This window comes from Osmerus mordax, chromosome 1 (genome assembly GCF_038355195.1).
Source record: "Osmerus mordax isolate fOsmMor3 chromosome 1, fOsmMor3.pri, whole genome shotgun sequence".
Taxonomy (NCBI): Eukaryota; Metazoa; Chordata; class Actinopteri; order Osmeriformes; family Osmeridae; genus Osmerus; species Osmerus mordax.
In genome coordinates this window covers 17,511,091-17,529,149 of record NC_090050.1, presented here as the reverse complement: position 1 = coordinate 17,529,149, position 18,059 = coordinate 17,511,091, and the positions used below count along the sequence as shown (strand labels likewise).

Here is an 18,059-nt window from a genome sequence, read left to right as displayed (position 1 = left end):
AAATTTGATGTAGAACGGATGAAGAACCCTGCGTTTCAGTGCTCTCACTCTTTCCATATTGCTTACTTCCCACGAGGAATCGGATCAAACCATTTGAAAGCTTAAATGCCCAAATATTTGATACATAGGCTACAGTGATGAGCAATGTTTTGACTGAAACAGACAACATTTTAGTAGTAATGAAACTAAATGTCAAAAGCCTAGGGCTTAGTATTAGATATGTCACAGGTAGGCCTATATTATTTTCTATATTTGCTGAAGCCCTGTTACGGTTAGCCATATCTGGACCACTTTGTATGGATTTATGGTAGGTTGGGACTACTTAACTAATTTGCCATTTAGCCTACTTGGAAATTTAACCACAAATGAAGTCACTGTTCTAATAATCATGCTTATTTATGCACAAAACAAACGTATTTATTGCATCGATCTTGCATATTATTTTTGCCTTAAAGAGCCAGCAAGCTCTAGTTCTACTTTCCTTCCCTCCCCGTGCACAAGCATACTTTCCTGGTGAACTTTGTGTGAACCACGACGGCGACAATCAATCATCTTTACTGCAGTCTCCCAGCGCCTCGAGTTCCCTCAGCCTGTACCATGTCTCCATACCGTTTCGCGAATATTGTCTTTAAACATAACTAGGCTCTATATGTAGGCTATACTATTTATTTTAGGCTATTTATATAGACCTCAAGTCACATGATCACATTGCCCATTGGAATCAGGCACTCTAGGTAGTGGAGAGGATTTTAAGACGAACAAATGGACAAGTAAGACTGTGGATATAACCATGCATACAAATGGTGCTGTTTCGGAGCAGACGGAGTAAGATTAATGAGTCCATCGCGGTCTATTGCAGTAAACAATGCAGCACAGAAGGAGGAAAAAAGCGTGGAAACAGTCGATTAACAAGCAACAGAAAATACTATCAGATTTTTATAATAGAATCTTTAATCATAAAATAAGTTCAAATAGGCTGTAGAAGGTCAAATACAATAAGTATGTTTCCTTTAAGTGAAATATAGGCACATTCAGGCATGCTATGCTATTAGGCTACCTGATTGACAATTAGGCCTATGATAATGCCCCATATTGAATCCTTTTAATGTAGGCACCACTCCAGGTGATTGTTGAGGTATGAACAATTGATGCAGTTACAAAAAAACAATAGGCCTATAGGCTAAGTCTGTCGCCTATCGTCTATGTTATTAGAAATAACATATGATGAGAAGGTAGCTTGTGTGTTGCTACCATCTTGTCTCAATTGGTACATGTTGGGAACAAGAAAAGTCCATAACAAGCCTATATGGAGAATTCCCAATCAAAATGACAATTTCCATGCAATGTTGAGTTATTGGAATTTTACTGAATTGCTTGATTGCTTCAATTAAATTGGTGTGTCTGTGTCATTTATAGGTCTAAACAATCCTACAATTAAGATAAACAATTCCTAATCCCAATTTCTTTTTCCATTTGTAGGCTAAGCAGCGTCTAGTTTGGGAGTCAGATGGCTGAGCGGTGAGGGAATCGGGCTAGTAATCCGAAGGTTGCCAGTTCGATTCCTGGTCATGCCAACTGACGTTGTGTCCTTGGGCAAGGCACTTCACCCTACTTGTCTCGGGGGAATGTCCCTGTACTTACTGTAAGTCGCTCTGGATAAGAGCGTCTGCTAAATGACTAAATGTAAATGTAGTTTAAAGCAGTTACTGTTACAGCATCTTAGGCCTATTTCATCAACCTGTTCCCATAGACTAAACGTAACAAATGGTAGGCTACGGGCTATTGTGGATCATAAGGCCTACTCTTTTATGCCCCAATAAATTGGCTAAGCCTGAAATGACAGATTTCTACGCCCTTTTCCCACCATAGGCTTAAGCCATCTCATTAACCTATAGGCTCACCCTTTTATTAGCATAATTAGGTTATATCTATCTTAAATCTAGTCTACTAGTTGCATTGAATCAGCACCGGGCCGCTTCCATAGGCATTGAGTGCCATTTGATTTTTAAATTACACTCAAAGTTACAATCATGGCTTTTTATTTTATGCTATATCCTTTACAATATCGATTTTGTCAGTCCTTCGCATTTAAATAGCCTAGAGTATATTAAAGGTATTTACCACAAAACAGTGCTGTTCATGTAGGCTAGTATAATTATTGACATATTAGTCTAAATTGCAAAAACTTCATGAGTGAATTTAGCCTACACAATATTAATTTAGACTATAAATCAGGTTTTCTATAAATTAAATTAAAATGCATTAATCAAATGAATGGTTAAGCCTTCTTGATGCCATTCAATATTTTTTCTTAACTTCCTAAAATGGTGCATTAGGACACCGGGCCCAGATCATTTGATTGAGGCGTGCGCTTTCATCTTGCCAAAGGTGACATTTGGTACATGATAAGATTTTCTATTTTATCGTCGTACATTTTTAAATGACCACACACAGGCTACTCAGACATCCGGGTGAACGACCTTTTATTGGAAAAGGAAACTGTTGCATTGCGGAGTTTGAATAATAACAAGAGATAAGTCAGATTTATAACATCAGAATTGAGAGTCGCTTTTATGACCTCTATTTCAACTCTATATGCTGTCGTCATAATGCAGACGCAATAGCTAGGGTTAGTCTTCACATTGCAAATGTGGGCAGTTAAAAAAAGTAGTTTAAAAAAATCTTCCCATTTGCAAAAGAAATAGCCCAACATCAGACAGCACAATAAACGAGACTCAACAAATCAAGAGGAATATGAGAAGTCTGTACAGTTCCAAAACATTCAATTGTTTTGAAACACTTGTGATAGGCCTATGAGATTCTCTGAATGATAAAACCATTAACAAGTTTCTGAAAAACAAATTTTAGACCACTAGTTTAAAAAAATCCTGTAACCTAGCCTACTTTCTTCTCTTCACTGTCCTGTTAAGTGTAATTGAGTTTCGTAAGTAGGGTCATGACCCCTTTGGTTGCCAGGCACAAATTTACAAGTAAACATGTCATTGGGTCTTTAAATATTTATCCTTACTCGTACACCAAGGCAATTCCAAAACGTCTCCTCATATAGTACCATCCTAGGTTATTTTGCCGGTGTTACACATACGCCATCAAACCAAGGCGAAAACAAACAAAAATAAAGAGGCTGAATGACTCCAGTTTACAGATTTGACCAAACTAAGAAGATACGCACTGAAACAGTGACTGATAAAATATTGGGACATGTTTAACTGACAGTCGTGTGGTCCAATATGGCAAAATCCGAAATAATTTAAAGCAAATATCTGAAAAGTATAAGCTACAGTAACCTTAACCTTAAAGCATCAAGTTGTGAACGCCTGTGCCCCCTTATAGAAGGAATTAATGACATCTATTGAGTCACCCCCCCCCCCCCCCCCCCGACTCCCTCCTCCACACACACACACAAGCTCACACACACGTTCCTAGGATACAAAAGTCACTGTCAGACGTCCCGGTCTGAAACGAAGGTCTTGGCAAACAAACGTGACCCCTTCCTGAACCCGTGCCTTTTAATAACCGCTCTGAAGAATATATCCTACCCTTTTAGTCGCAAGGGAGACTTGGCTTTGTGGAAAGGAGATCCTTGCGAGACTGCGTTTATGCACAAAAGACGCCATACGCATTCATTTCTCAACAGATCATGGATGACAGTTGTGCATAACGGTGGACATCTGGAGAGTTCCCTACATACAAAAGTAATGACCACTCCGGCTTTCACTTAATTTCTCACGTGTACATTGGGATTAACATAAAATGTTTGACATTAGTTTTCTTGGTAATCAGATCATGTTTGGGTTCAAATTCATAATTGTAATCTATCGTTTTGTTTTAGGTCTATACAGTATTGTGCTACACCATTCTTGATAATGTCAGAAAAACTGTCTCACCCGAAATAGTGAGAAATACCAGACCTATCTCGCAGTCTCCTCTGAAAAATCTCTGCCATCTTAAAGCAGGCTGAATTGTGCTATAAGGGAAGTTTTCCATTAATATTTCTGGTGACATTGGCAAAGGTGCTGCTCGACCACTTATCGTTTGTAAAGGGAATATTTATGAATTACTTTTTTTAAACTGTGTACCATAAATACTACTAATATAGAAAAATTGCGACTCGAACGTGTTCTACTATTTTGACACTCACTTTGTATTGAACACTAAAATGATCACAAACACACTTTTGCTGCATTTTACAATGGATACTTTAATAAATAGTAAATAAACCACAAATCTGAAGTCACGAAACACTAACAACATTGGCCTTGGTTTTGGGATGAAAATTACAACTATTTTCATTGAATAAATAAAATGATTGTGCACGGAAGAACATTACATCAACGTATTCTGCCACAGGCGAATACTTTGATTTAGCCTATAAGTAATCATAGCCTAGTCAAACCACTAAACCAAAAAAATCAACACCACAATAAATTAAAACCCTGATAACCGTATAAATATATTTCACAGTAGCCTACCATAGGATATTCCATGCTCACATGCATGTGTAGCCTAACCGTGGACTTAGAACAATAGTTTAGCTTAATGACAGCACGAGGAACAATAAAGAAAAGAAAAGAATGATATACTCTTTAAATAATTAATTGTGTTCCCTCATTTATAGGCTATTATTGTGTGTCTATAACGGTGTAATATCCTGCTCTCGTTCGACAACAGGCACTCGAGTGAGTTCCTCGGAGGATGGCAGGGTATTACCAACACCACGCGGGAGAGTGCTGGCTGATGAAGCTGTGTTGGTACCAGAGGTTGCGCTTGTGTTCGAAGAGGATCTCACTTTAGTGTTGGGAAGCCTATGATCTTTTTTCCACTTCATCCTGCGGTTCTGAAACCAAATTTTTATTTGTCGCTCCGAAAGAACCAGAGTGTGAGCAATCTCAATTCGTCTTCGCCGAGTTAGGTAGCGGTTATAGTGGAACTCCTTCTCCAATTCTAAGACTTGCTGGCGTGTATATGCGGTCCTGGACCGCTTGGCATCAGATCCATTGTAATTGGGATTCGCTGAGAGATTTAAAAAAAATCAAAGGAAAAAGAGAAAAACGAAAGGGAAATTACAGAATAAAGGTGTGAACACGCGTGAATTCTTCAAGAAACTGCAAGGAAGATGTGTGGAGCATTTAATAGTGTACCTGACCTTCTCGGACTCGGTTGCAGGTGCAGGTTAACAGCAGAGACCAATGTTGTAATTAATTCGAACATTAGCCTACTAACATACTAAAATTCCTTAACCCTCCTTCTGTTCTCTGCTTCTTGTTTCACTCTGACACATGCATAACAGAAAAAACCACATGGCAAAACGACTGTCCAGACAGTGCCTCCGCTGTAAAATTTATGGCGGGTGTAATTGCCAATGCTGACTCGTAAATCCGCCTCATATGTGCCGTTTCAAAGTGGCCCCTCTCATAACGTACGAAGCAGGAGTCGACTATGGGCTGACGTTCTAAAATAAGAGTAGGGGTACAAGTGAAATAGAGAGAGGGTAGATCCAGAGAAGAAAATAATAACACAGCTTGCCTACCGGTATTGACGTGGATTTTCTTCATCCATGGGTAAACTACGGGCTGTTTAGTAGAAGCTGTGCTGGTGGGATGCTCCGGGGTATCTTGAATACATGTAGGCGGCGCAGTCGGTGGGGTTGTAGGGGATGTGGGTATCGGTGGCGGGGGTTCGTGGGGAGCTGCTTGCCCTTTCCCTGCAAGTAGATTCCTTGTATGTGTGAGGCCATGCCCGGTCTGGGGCTCAGGCTCGGGTATGCTTACACAGTTATACGGGCGCTCCTGGTAGGTCACTCGCGAAGGGTACAACTCTTGGTGGTGATGCTGGTAGCCAGTACCTCTTGTGCGGCTGTAGTATTCAGGGCTGTTTTCAGGAATGTAGCTATTTTGAGAATATTCCTCACAAGGAGGAAATTTCGGATCGATGTAGTTAGAGTCCATCAAATACGAGCTCATGGTCATTAATTTCTGGAGTGGAAAATAAATTTTCTACCTTTGTCGTTTTTCTGATACATAAAGCCCTCCTACTACAACGCGACCCTGTAAAGTTAGTTCAACCACGTGACACTGAAACCCAATGGCAGCCTGTGATGTAGTTCCCGGATAAGGAACCACATATTTATACCAATCTTTTTGTATCCTTTGTGTGAGAGATGGTGCACACTTTTAAGATCATATTGAAGGGACTAAATAAAGTAGGAGTGTGGTGTTAGGGATTATTGTCGAAATCAGGCAGGCGAAAATCTACTACAAGGCTAACCATAACGCCTATTATATACCTGACTCGAAAAATATCCTACCAAAGAAGGCTAGCAGCCTAATAATATAACCTAAGCATCAATTGAATGATGTGACCGAACAGCTACCAAGATAGGCTATTATCACAAATGGGAAAATAAAGACACAAACGTAGGCTAATTGTTTTGGTAATGTGCAGGACAATTCCACAATGTTAGCCAAAAAAGTATTACAAATTCAATTTAAATGCAATAGGCCTATATATGTTTTTTTAGGGATTGGCACATATCATTACGCCGTCATCCACACTTGTGCGGATTAAACCCTGGCAAAACCTGGTCAATTCACCATGCACATCACAGGCTAGGCCTTCTGCTTAGATCAGACAAAAAAACTTTACACCAGCAGTTTAGGCTACCTGATACTAATCAGTGGTTAAAACGTTATTGACAGACTAGGCTATTTAATGTAAATATGTAGCCTAATGATTATCCATACACGCACGCTGTCTTAGCCTATGTCATGGCCTGTTAATGGTCTGTAGCCTAATCGTGACATTGTGTTATTTCTTCAAAGTGCCACTTCTGAATCCAAAGGTTGTGGTTATAGACTAAATGTAAATGACATGGGGCCTGGCTTGTTACACTGTCCAGTCAGATCAGAAAGACTGATCGTGTGCATGAGCTGCACCATAGGTTAACTGTAATAGGCGTCATTGCTGTCTCGATTCTTATCCGTTGAAAATAAAAACGACACATAAAAGTTAGCTTTTCCAAGCATCCGCGTGACCGCCTATAGGGTTTTGAGGGACTCTTGTTGAACATTAAGTTTTATTACGCCGTTACAACCAGCAAATCATTCGCCCACATGATCACTAGGTTTCTAACTTACGATGGACATAATTTTTCGGCCTGTAGTTTCCCTCTTTATCTTGTTCATGCAGTCCTAACTCAGTTTATCATGCAACATCTTAACTTTTAATGGTTCTGGAAGAGTTTTAGAGAAGCCAAGTTGGAATGGAATTGCCTATATGTAGGTATTCCAATCGAAGCTAATTTGGGTTTGCCAAACACAAAGGTGGTTTTCCAGGGTGCATATAGACGACTACATTCAACAATAACCAGCTGTAAGAAATGTAAGAGATTGTGCACGTTGACACCTCATTGCGTTTTTTTTTTTACGTTAGTTGGCTTGGTCTGCAAACACATGGATCTGGACCGAGATCGCAGAGTCCACTCCCACTAGGCCTATAACATCCATAAACTACAGCTTTTAAAAATAGGCCAACTTAATAGTACAACAAATGTCACATGTTGGCCAGAATTAATTAATAACACGTTGTCTGGAACTTACGCATCTTTATTTTTTCTTGATTCTTTCGAATATGTTTGAATTTAGAAGTCCCATTCGAGCCCTATTAATATACGTTATATACTTATGCATAAATCATGATGAGGGTCAGAAGTGTATACTATCTGATCATTGCCCTGAATTGAACCTTGCGGGTACCCCCCCCCCCCCCACACACACACACACACTAAATATTCAGTCTCGAGAAACAAGAAACAAAGCAGCCACGTGACAGTGCAGATGAAAAATAACGTTCTATTATATCCGAGGGTTTATTGTGTTCGTTATTACCATACTGACCGCAGATTAACCCACAAAAGGTATGTGCTACACTGAACACACTAGCCTCTGTAAGGCATCAAGAAACAACATGTCTACAAATAGCTTCTTCCTTTTATCTCAATTTACGATGCTTAACTAATTACATCCCTTCTCAGAATATGCATTCTTATGAATCATCAGTGCCATGTGGTTGTCAATTGAGTGATAATACATCTTAAAACAGAAAATGTGTATTAGGGTACTGTGAGAAATGTATAGTTTGGCTGGCATGCTGTTCTGACTGTTCAGAGAAAACAGTGGTTACTGCGAATGGCGTACTCCACTCAGGGAAATTACAATTAGAAATTGACTTTGGCAACTTCTAAGAGGTTTTCACACAGCATATCATATGAGATGAAAATGTTGAGCTTTACGTTGGAGGCTTAGAAAGAGTCAAAACCCCTTACATTTTATCATAGCTCATTCTCTGTCTGCTGCCCTCCTTGTTGACCCTGAGGTCATTCGTTGTACCATACCAAGGACTGGTCATACAAACCTCAAATCAAAAATGTTTGTGAAAGTAGATAGGATAGATAGTAGGAATATCATATAATTATCATTCATCTCCATGATTGTTGGACACAATCTAGTGTAACAGAACTGGAACTTGATTCAAATAGTCAATTTCAACATGAAAACTGATTCTCTCACTCTGTCTTTCTCATGCTCATACTGTAAATGAACAACGATAATGAAATTCCAACACAAAATGAATCATTTTTCTTGTTTCTCTGGTGGCCATCAAAGGTCCATAATTATTATTTTACGGTGCATGTGCTTTTATTTAGCTCTTGCTTAATAGAGGAAGGCAGTCATACCAATCGGTACGAAGCATGTGTGTTAAAACTGGAAATGCCCGACACCAGATAGCCTAGGTGTAGGCTACAGACAATGTACACGAAATATCTGCATGTGACGGAAGATTTCATACATTTTCTGCATAACTAAATTAAGATAAGCATGTCATTAGACATTTTGAAGAAACATTATCTTCTGCGGAAGTTGCTAAGTACCCCCCGCCCCCCGCCGCAAAGCCCATACCGGAATAACCTCTCCAACTGTTCCCTTCCTAACCCTACACCACGCTATACAGGCCATATTTAAGTGTAGCCTAATCTGAGATGACGAGAAAAACTGCCACGTTAAGAGTCTAATAGAAAGCATTAGCGCCAGTTCACCAAGGCATTTCTCAGGCTAATATTGCATTACAATATTAATTAAGCTCCCCTGGGTGCAACAAGAGGCAGGTGTCTATTTCATTACATGCAAAGGAAACAAGATTATTAACTTACTGTACCGTCTGGGAACCATTTGCTTGAGTCAAAGAAGAGTGCTGATCGTTGGGGGCAAGATAATCCCCACTAAACGCCTCATACGCCTCCATCCACTTAGATAACGGTTCCCAACAGCTGGGATTCACGACAGTTAAGATTATATATGATGTAAATACATTGAGAGGCAGGTTTGTCAGCTCTCCCAAACCATAAAACTTAGTTTAATGGCATCACGTGTTTCCCGCGAGCCACTCAGGGTCAGAGCTGTAGGCCCTTTTGCAAACACAACCTCGTAAAGTTTTAACCACGAAAAAAGACAGACGGAAACAAAAAGTACCCTATATGCAACTCAAAAGCATTATGCTAACCCTAAAACTCCAGACATCCAAGAGCGATGTCAGTCAGACAGACAAGGAACTAATACCACGATAACAAGAGGGTGAGTAGGCTATTGATAAAATATTCTTGTGTTTGGGGTGAAAAGAAAGTTTCAGAAACTGAAGGTAGAGATATAGGTAATCGCATAGCCTAGTGTGTAATGTATAACACATACAGGATTGGATGATAGGATGTTATTGCAGCACTGTGTCCTACATGCCGATATATGTTATATATATCAAGGGAACATATATATATATATAAATCAGGGTCAGTAACATTCCGGGTTTATCGAAGGGTCCTCTACTTTTTAAGAACATCACCATCTATTTTGTCAAGGAATTTGTAGACCCTGAACACAAAAGCAATATCACCAGGCCTGCAGAGCACAAACGGTGAAGCGGGTGCGGTGACGTGCATGACACAGCCCAAACAGTAAACGAGTTTAATTAAGGTATTTTTAAAACTAATTTGTTACGGTATACATACTTCCAACAAGATTCAATTAAAAGTGTGTGAATGTGGAAACTATTTTGAAAGCTGTCAGTAAACCTTAATTGTAGCCTAACATACGCACTTATGTGAACCGTCTGCACACCGGTAGATTTGATTGATGAGGATGTTTTGGTTTTTGGTGTTTCCAGTAGAATGAATTCATATTTTCAATCGATGTTCCCCAATCGATCAATGAGTTGTGAGGAGTATGACGAATTAATAGGCCAGCAAAGCTTCTTTTGTTAAGCATTGTCTTTCTTGTTACAAGACATGCCTTTTATTTAGCCTCTACAGTACAGTATTGCATAGGTAATCCTATCCTCTCATTCAAATTCGACTTCGGAAGATCTTAACCAAACTTTTTCATTAGCTTCATCATTGATACTTTTGGACCTTAGAAGGGATTGGATATTCAAACAGATATTCTCTGGTCCAACATCTGAACAGTGGCTTGGTGTACAGTATCTGTTTCCTTACACACAGCGATTGTTGTTGTTTGGGAGGTGTTAAGGAAAGCTTTAAAGTTTTATGATGCGTCAGGGCCATTACGTTTTACAGGCCGTCATCTGTATTGTAAATAACTGCGGAGGTTGGTATTAAGAATCAAGCCCCCCCCCCCTCACACACACACACACACACACAAACTAGGTCGTTTATTTTGTTTGCCGTTTAGATGGTGGACCAATCACACACACAGTAACATCTTTTCTAATCCATTTTTTTTATTCTATTATGAAACACATTAAAGTTGCCTATTATTCTCCAGGTAAGCCTATTTCCGTTTTTAATTCTAAAACATTTAATTAAGAACACAGTGAATCCAACTTTGAGATGTGAAATGGCTTCCCATGTCTAACCATTTTATTTTTGATCAAGGACATCTGGCAACATAGTAATGTGCTTAAGACTAGCAACCAGAAAAGAAGGAAAATTAAAGAATGTATTTGTTAATACTGGTTTTGTGCAAATAACTGTTGAGAACCTATAGTGTTCCCCTACATCAGAAATAAGGCACACAGGTAGGATTATTTGAAATGAACATGGCCTTTTTTAAGACCTTTTTTTATATGTGGTCTTTTATTTGCCAAATCTAGGCCTATAGCCTACATTATCAAGAAGCATTTGAACATGAAACTGACTGTTCAATGTGAAACAAAAGATTGGCCCATATGGATGCAACTTAATTATCCACAAACTTCCCCCTTTCATGCTTTTTAATATACTTATTCTTTCATCTTATTTCAAGTTGCTCATAATCATTTTACACAATCAATCACTTGTTGATGACAACTCCCGAGACAGTATGAGATGTCACATGCACGCAATTTAGAATATTTAAATGCTAAAGTAAATAGATCAATGTTTTATCATTATGATAACAATCGCACTATAAATCCACTGATCAAATTGGCACAGTGATTTGCACGTGCACTATTTACTTAGGCTACACGAAGGCTTAAAAATCCCATTTGAAATAAGAAAGCATTGTTTCAGAAACAATATATTATTTATGAGGAATAGTACAACAACAACAAAAAACTATTATATTCTTAGATAGGTAATCTAAAATGGAAAATAAAGACATCCAACTCTCAGAAAGACATACGTTTAAATTAATTACGCAAAATGTCTTTAATTGTCAGAATGAATGGGCTTACATACTGAATGGCATCACAGAAAGTTGAAGAAGTGTATACTGCTACAAGTTACTGAAAGTCATCTTGAAACGTAGTCTAACGATTGAAGAAGGTTTGCTGTTTCACATTGACTCCTTTGTTTTTAGCTTTGAATCTTTCTTCCACTTCATTCGTCGGTTCTGGAACCAAATTTTGATTTGCCTCTCGTTCAAGCAAAGTGTGTGGGCGATTTCGATGCGCCTGCGACGCGTCAGATAGCGGTTGAAGTGGAACTCTTTCTCCAACTCTAGAGTCTGATAGCGTGTATAACTCGTCCTTGATCGTTTTCCATCAGCTTCTGGGATATAATTGAGAGAAAGATATTTTACGACCCTCAGAGTCACTGTTACCTCTGAAATAGATAACACGGAAAACTTGCATACACCAAAAAACAACATGATAAGTCATGCCATCAAATTTTTCTAGTTTAGATGTCTTATCGGTGTTTGAGAACATGTAGCCAAAAAAAGAAATCTACATCTGTCACCCTTTTAGTCCACTCGTCAGCAAGGAGGTTTGTGCTAATATTGCATAGTCTACAATTCAAATAGCTTGTTGCGGTTTTGCAAGAAGTGTCTTCCTTATCCAATTACCCCCTCATAAATTTGGCCGCAGATCGGCTATTCGCTGTAGCAGACAGTTTTACGAGCAATTGATGCCTTTGTCATAAAATTTACGACTGCCAGTTTTAGTATTTCCGAATACGGTATTTATACAGATATGCAGAAAGGGTGAGAGAGGGAAGCTTTACCTTACACAAGTAGCCTAACAGCCTACACAAAAACCTTACCGTGGCCCATGTGTAGTTTAGTCATCCAGGGATAAATTTGTGGTTGCTGTTCACAAGTCTGTGGCCGAGAAGAAGTGTTCGCTTGTCTCGGTGGTTGTACAGATTGCAAAGTTCCCACTTTTATCTCGTCTGTATGAGTCTTGGCTTTGACCATTTGACCAAAATCCGAGTCCATCTCCGATTTGCGACGATAAAGTCCTAAATTTAGAGAGTCTCGACCACTCGAGTGCTCATTCTGTCGTCTCTGTGAACACTCTAATGCGGAGGACTCTGGCCCTGAAGTCGGGTCACCCGGATTGCCATGAAGCCCTCTGTTAATCTCACCCATGCCCAAACTTGAGGACGATTGTGACGCGAATGACCCACGGTGATCGTGCCCTCCATAACAGTAGTCGGATGTATTGAGTTCAGGGTTAGTTCCGTAGCCATTGTTGTGCAGAGCGAAAGCTGCAGTCTGGTGAGTTTGCTTGAACAACGAGTTGGCTACGTAAGAACTCATTTCAAGACAAAACGCAAAGGATATGAAATGGAAGCATTCATAGGCTACGGTCTGAATAATTAGGCTACCTCACATAGGCTACGTTTGTGATGTATGACGATTAGCTTGTAGTCTATGTGTAGGTCGGTTAGACTTGTAACTTTTAAAATGTTATTATTATTGCGTTTGATTTGTGTCTCTTTTGAAGTTCATGAGAGGGTTATCCTAAAATGACCAAGATTTATAGGTGCGGGAATTTTTTATTTTTTCTCCATTGCCCAAATATGGGAAGGCTAAAAAGAATCACGTGTTCGGATCGGCCAGTCATACATTTGGCTATATCACACTTGGAGGTTATTGATGGAAAGAGGAAAAACGCCTGATGTCTGGGCTGAGGGGACTTTGTGCAGCGCTGCCAGTGCTGTACTGGATAGAAGGCCTAGAGCGTCACCTGGTGCCAGCGATGGATAAGAACACAAACCTTATTCAAACAGATATTGTGCAAGTAAAGAACAAGTAAAAAAGATTTCGCAAAAAGATGTCCGCCCAAACCGATTCACTTTTATGCTTGCTTGCAGACGTGTCAACGACAATTGCAGGGAGGCCCGCGTGAGTTTTTCTATACACGCAAAATAAACTAGGCTAACTCTTTCACATGAAGAAGATCTCGGCACATTTTGGCTAAAGCGGTTGTTGTAAATTTGCAATGACTTGGCCTACACATTACCAAATGAAAAAACAAAACACATGAAACAAATCAAATTCAAATCATCAAATCAAATTCAACAAATAGCAGAATAATAGGCTATTAATAGTTAGACTATTAGGTGGCTTTGCATATCAGACCACCTACTAGAGCTTTCTGTCATACTACTTTGTTTCCCATTGGGTCCTGTCGGTATGATAATCATAAACCTTCCACTTTCAGAATAGATTTAACTGAAATAGTCGTTGGCAGTGGCATCAAATTAATTTCGTCGAATTGTAGGCTATAAAAGCCTACCTTTAGAAAAACTTGTTTTTTAGATTACTTTTTAGGCTAAAAGTTGTAGGCCTATGAGTCTACTTCAGGATTTCTTTATGACAATTGTGTGTAACAACATTTTTTACAATAATCCCGGTCCACATATAGCCTATATTTAAACTTTTTTGTTGTTGTAAATTTGTATCTAATACGCATAGTTTTGGAACATGAAATAACCCAGTAACGAAAGGCCTACAGACCCATCTTGAGTGATGTAAGAACTTAAAGTATACTTTTTTGATCCTATAGTTTTTTTTCATATAGCCTACGTTTACAAATTTGCCAAATGCAATTTAATTACTATTTAAGCGTTATTATTGACGAGTTAACCTATTTCTCTGACGTTCAAGATTTCTAATGCAAAAGTTTGGGTAACTTGGGTTATAGGCTAGACATGTTACTGAAGCGTGAGACTCAATGCGGAAATATAGTGAAAGACATGGATGCAAAGGCACAACATTAGTAATCATTTTATTAAATATGACAGGACGTGAACGTTATAGTCTACATCGAGTTTGATCTCTACACTAAACGTTATTATATAATCACGTAGCTACTCAATCTGTCTATTAGAGGTACATGGGTACTCATGGCATGGATAGGCTAAAGTTCTATCAACAGTTTATTGTGGAACGTCAGTCAGCACAGTTTTCTTACCCGTGTGGTATGAACTCAGCATAATCATCATGGTGTATTTTGATGTAGGCTAATACAAAAAGTTAACGTGCTGCTAAACAATTATGGTGAACGTCAGAGCGATCGGCTACACACATTTCGTATATACAACAGGGAATGTCAAGTGATTGCAATGCATTATAGGCTATAGACTTCATGAAAAGTTAATTCATAGCAAAGCCTGTATTTCGTATGTTTGAAAACACAGACGAGAGTCCATACAATTCATAGGTAGGCCTATCCTAATAGGTAGTTAAGTTATCCTCACATTAGGTCGGAAACATTCTTATTGTAAGACATCAAGTAGGCGAAATCACTTTCTTTTCTTATCTTCCTCTGTGTCCTCCTTCACCGCCTCTTCATTCCCCCCTGCCGAACTAATATCAGTGACGGAGGAGGTAAGATTGCTTTCCTTTTTCCATTTCATCCGGCGGTTCTGAAACCAGATTTTTATCTGGCGTTCAGTGAGGCAGAGAGCATTGGCAATTTCAATACGCCTGCGTCTTGTCAAGTAGCGGTTGAAATGGAATTCTTTCTCGAGTTCAAGAGTTTGATACCTGGAGTATATTTGACGACCTCTCCGTCTGTCTGAACCGTATCCAACTCCTGAATAAAAAAAAGACCAATTAATATCGGAAATGAACATAATTGGTAATAATATATAGCCTGACAGTCTACACGTGCACGGACGCACGCACGCACACACACTTATTAATTAAAGAGGGTAAGCAGATAATATATTACATTAATCCATGTCTTTGTGCTATAGATCTAGGCTACATAAATGCATTTGTCAGATCTCATCATCCAAATTATCCGTTGTCTATAGCGTATTTGTTGCCTCCTGGCTTATACGCACACTAGAAGAACGGGTCGATCTTACAAAAGACGAACTCTGATATGGGTATAGCCTATTCGACAACATGGGATTGGCATAGAAAAATACACAGTATTTTCTCCTGGCTAAATACCAGTGGGTGTGAGAAGGAGGCATAGTAGCCAAAAGGGATTTCCCTGGAAGATAAAAGGCCTTTATTGCCTGCGACAGGACGCTGCTGTAGTAATAGTTTATGGGGTGATAAAAAGTAGCTTCCCTGGTCGTAAATGGGCCAGCTCGTTTAATTTATCTCATCGAGTTTGTAATACTCACCGCTGTGAGAGTTCATCCGCTGCATCCACGGGTAGATCTGAACGCTCTCCTTCTGCTCTTGCGATCCGTTCCTACCCTGTTCTGACGGATAATCCTGTGCGAGAGAGCTTTGTGCACCTAGTCCCAAACTGGTCTGCCTGCAGTTTGGCAGGACGTCCTTGTCCTGGTAAAACACGTTGGATCCATACTCGTACGGTCTACTGGAGCCGAAAACGACGTTGTCTTGGGGTGAATAGAAAGGCGATGAATATATCCGGTTTTGGGCTACGGCAGCTCCGTAAGAGGAGAAGTGTCGAACGGGGTCATAGGTGTTTGAGTTCAGGGCTACATTGGGTAAAACCTCTTGACCACCAGCTATATGGCATGAGAGCGACGGGTTAGCGAAATACGAATTCATACTCTCTTTGTATTGCTTCCTGTCTTTCTCTATCCCACCCCTCCTTTCAATCAGATCTCTCTCTCCCCTCTCTCTCTCAATTCTCTCTCCGTCACTTACTCTTTTTTCCTTGTCAGTCTATCTTTAATACAGGCACGCTGTATGATTTAGATATAATTTATTTCTGGGCGCCAATAAAGACACGGGGCACACAGCGAATGTTGTTGCTAAAGCTCCAGTCCAGGATGGACAAGATGACATTGTCAGCTGACCACATTTCCTCCAATAAAAAGCAGGGAAAAGAGGGGCAGAAGACAGGAAAAAAACTTTTTTTAATCCTCTGAACCACTCTCTCTTACGCACGCGTGCGCACAGACGCTCGTGATAAATTCATAGGCGCACATGTATGTGCGCATTCATACAATCCAGATTGGATGCATGCAGGCACGCACGTACCCAGATAAATACAGTCAGAAAACTACACACGCCTACACACAGTCCTACACAAAACGCACCCGCACACACCTCTATCTCACTCTCTCTTTCTATCTTCCCTCTCTCTAACACATTACACACTTTTTATGTTTGTTGACATCCTGGATGACATGACTGCCGGTAGCCTATTTACAAATTAAAATGCATTGTGAGGAAGCTCAAACTCTTAAATGGGTTTATATTAATAAATGAATTGTGTTTATAATTGAATTCGTACAGAGAGATTACGTCCATTCGGTATTTCAATATTTTGATTAGAAGTCAATGCGATTTTTAAAGAATGCTCCTAATGCAAGTGACGTGTATTTTCATTCTATTAGCGGTGCAGATTATAACATTAAGCCCCCATAACTGCAATACAGTGATCTCATTATTTACTATACAGTATAATTAGTCACTTGAATCGATTATTTAATTTTTCTTTGGACATTTTAGATCCTATTTAAGTGATTTTTCAGGCTAGAAATATTTTGTTTTTAAAGTAAACCGGCTGGGCTGTAATTCGTCAATTAATTGTATGATATTCATTTATTGGAAAAAGTTGGCCCATAGATCATATTGTGGTTGGCCTATAGATTTAGAATCATTGTAGGCAAAGGCGGGCTTTTCAGGCGCAAACACACATAGACTAGGCATACACAAACTATCCACACAATATTGACTTGTAAGCATTAGTGTATAGGCCAAACAGTAGGCTATCATATTGCGGTGGCAGGCGAGCATTTAGCTGTTCCTGCTGATAATTTCAGAGACACAGATCCACATCGCGAATTGCGTTATTAAAGGGTGAGGTTAGCAAGGGATCAAGAAGGCTTTCGTTGATAATGGAAATTATTATTGCCAATAGAAAACGTTAATAGCACGTTTACTACAAAATAATGTTTAAATGCCTGTGTTAGCCGCAGAAGTAATAAAACCAGACAAATGACAGCTTCAAGTCTACCACCAGGCCTGCTTGCACAATGTGTATTCGTGTATAGGAACAAAATAAAATAGCATAAACCATCTTGGAATGAAAATAGATTTTTGGGAGAGTGTACACTTGGCAGGCCATTGGCATGTGGGGAGAAACAAGACCCTGCTATAAAGTGTTGTAATTCCGAACTATAAAAATCTACACCACCTCAGCCCATAAAGGTTCATGAAACGCCTGGGCTGTATCATTTAACAGTCTAAGAGTGACCATCAACTGCAAAAGATGATATTACATATTCAAGCAGCTTGTTGTTTATTTAATTATTTACTTATTTTTTACAGTTGCCTAGTTTTCCCCAAAGCCCCCAAGTTTGGGGTTTCCACATTCTTGTTTAAATT

At 39.4% G+C, this 18,059-nt stretch overlaps 3 protein-coding genes across 7 annotated transcripts in view; all 3 read right to left on the bottom strand.

The window, feature by feature from the left end:
• LOC136951594 (homeobox protein Hox-C6a-like) overlaps positions 1-18,059 on the bottom strand; it is a 36,349-nt gene that overhangs the window by 662 nt on the left and 17,628 nt on the right. For 2 of the 4 annotated variants that reach the window (XM_067246095.1, XM_067246104.1), the window contains exons 3-4: positions 15,875-16,096; positions 14,502-15,330 (exon numbers count right to left, since the gene is read on the bottom strand). The exons of 1 other annotated variant lie outside the window; for it this stretch is intronic. In XM_067246095.1, the coding sequence (XP_067102196.1) occupies positions 15,038-15,330; positions 15,875-16,096 (515 nt within the window). In that variant the 3' untranslated portion in view covers positions 14,502-15,037. Of the gene's footprint in view, positions 1-14,501; positions 15,331-15,874; positions 16,229-18,059 lie in introns of those variants that run through there. One more of the 4 variants, XM_067246113.1, reaches the window with a different exon arrangement.
• LOC136951567 (homeobox protein Hox-C4a-like) lies at positions 4,246-5,987 on the bottom strand. Its single transcript, XM_067246048.1, has 2 exons — positions 5,549-5,987; positions 4,246-5,031 (listed from the first exon to the last, which is right to left on the bottom strand). The coding sequence occupies exons 1-2, from the start codon at positions 5,985-5,987 to the stop codon at positions 4,652-4,654; spliced, it is 819 nt and encodes a 272-aa protein (XP_067102149.1). The 3' UTR covers positions 4,246-4,651.
• LOC136951585 (homeobox protein Hox-C5-like) lies at positions 11,538-13,201 on the bottom strand. 2 transcript variants are annotated; one of them, XM_067246083.1, is made up of 2 exons: positions 12,548-13,201; positions 11,538-12,052 (listed from the first exon to the last, which is right to left on the bottom strand). In XM_067246083.1, the coding sequence occupies exons 1-2, from the start codon at positions 13,044-13,046 to the stop codon at positions 11,841-11,843; spliced, it is 711 nt and encodes a 236-aa protein (XP_067102184.1). In that variant the 5' UTR covers positions 13,047-13,201; the 3' UTR covers positions 11,538-11,840. The 2 variants fall into 2 exon arrangements, with proteins under 2 accessions (XP_067102184.1, XP_067102174.1); XM_067246073.1 differs by having other exon boundaries at positions 11,548-12,055.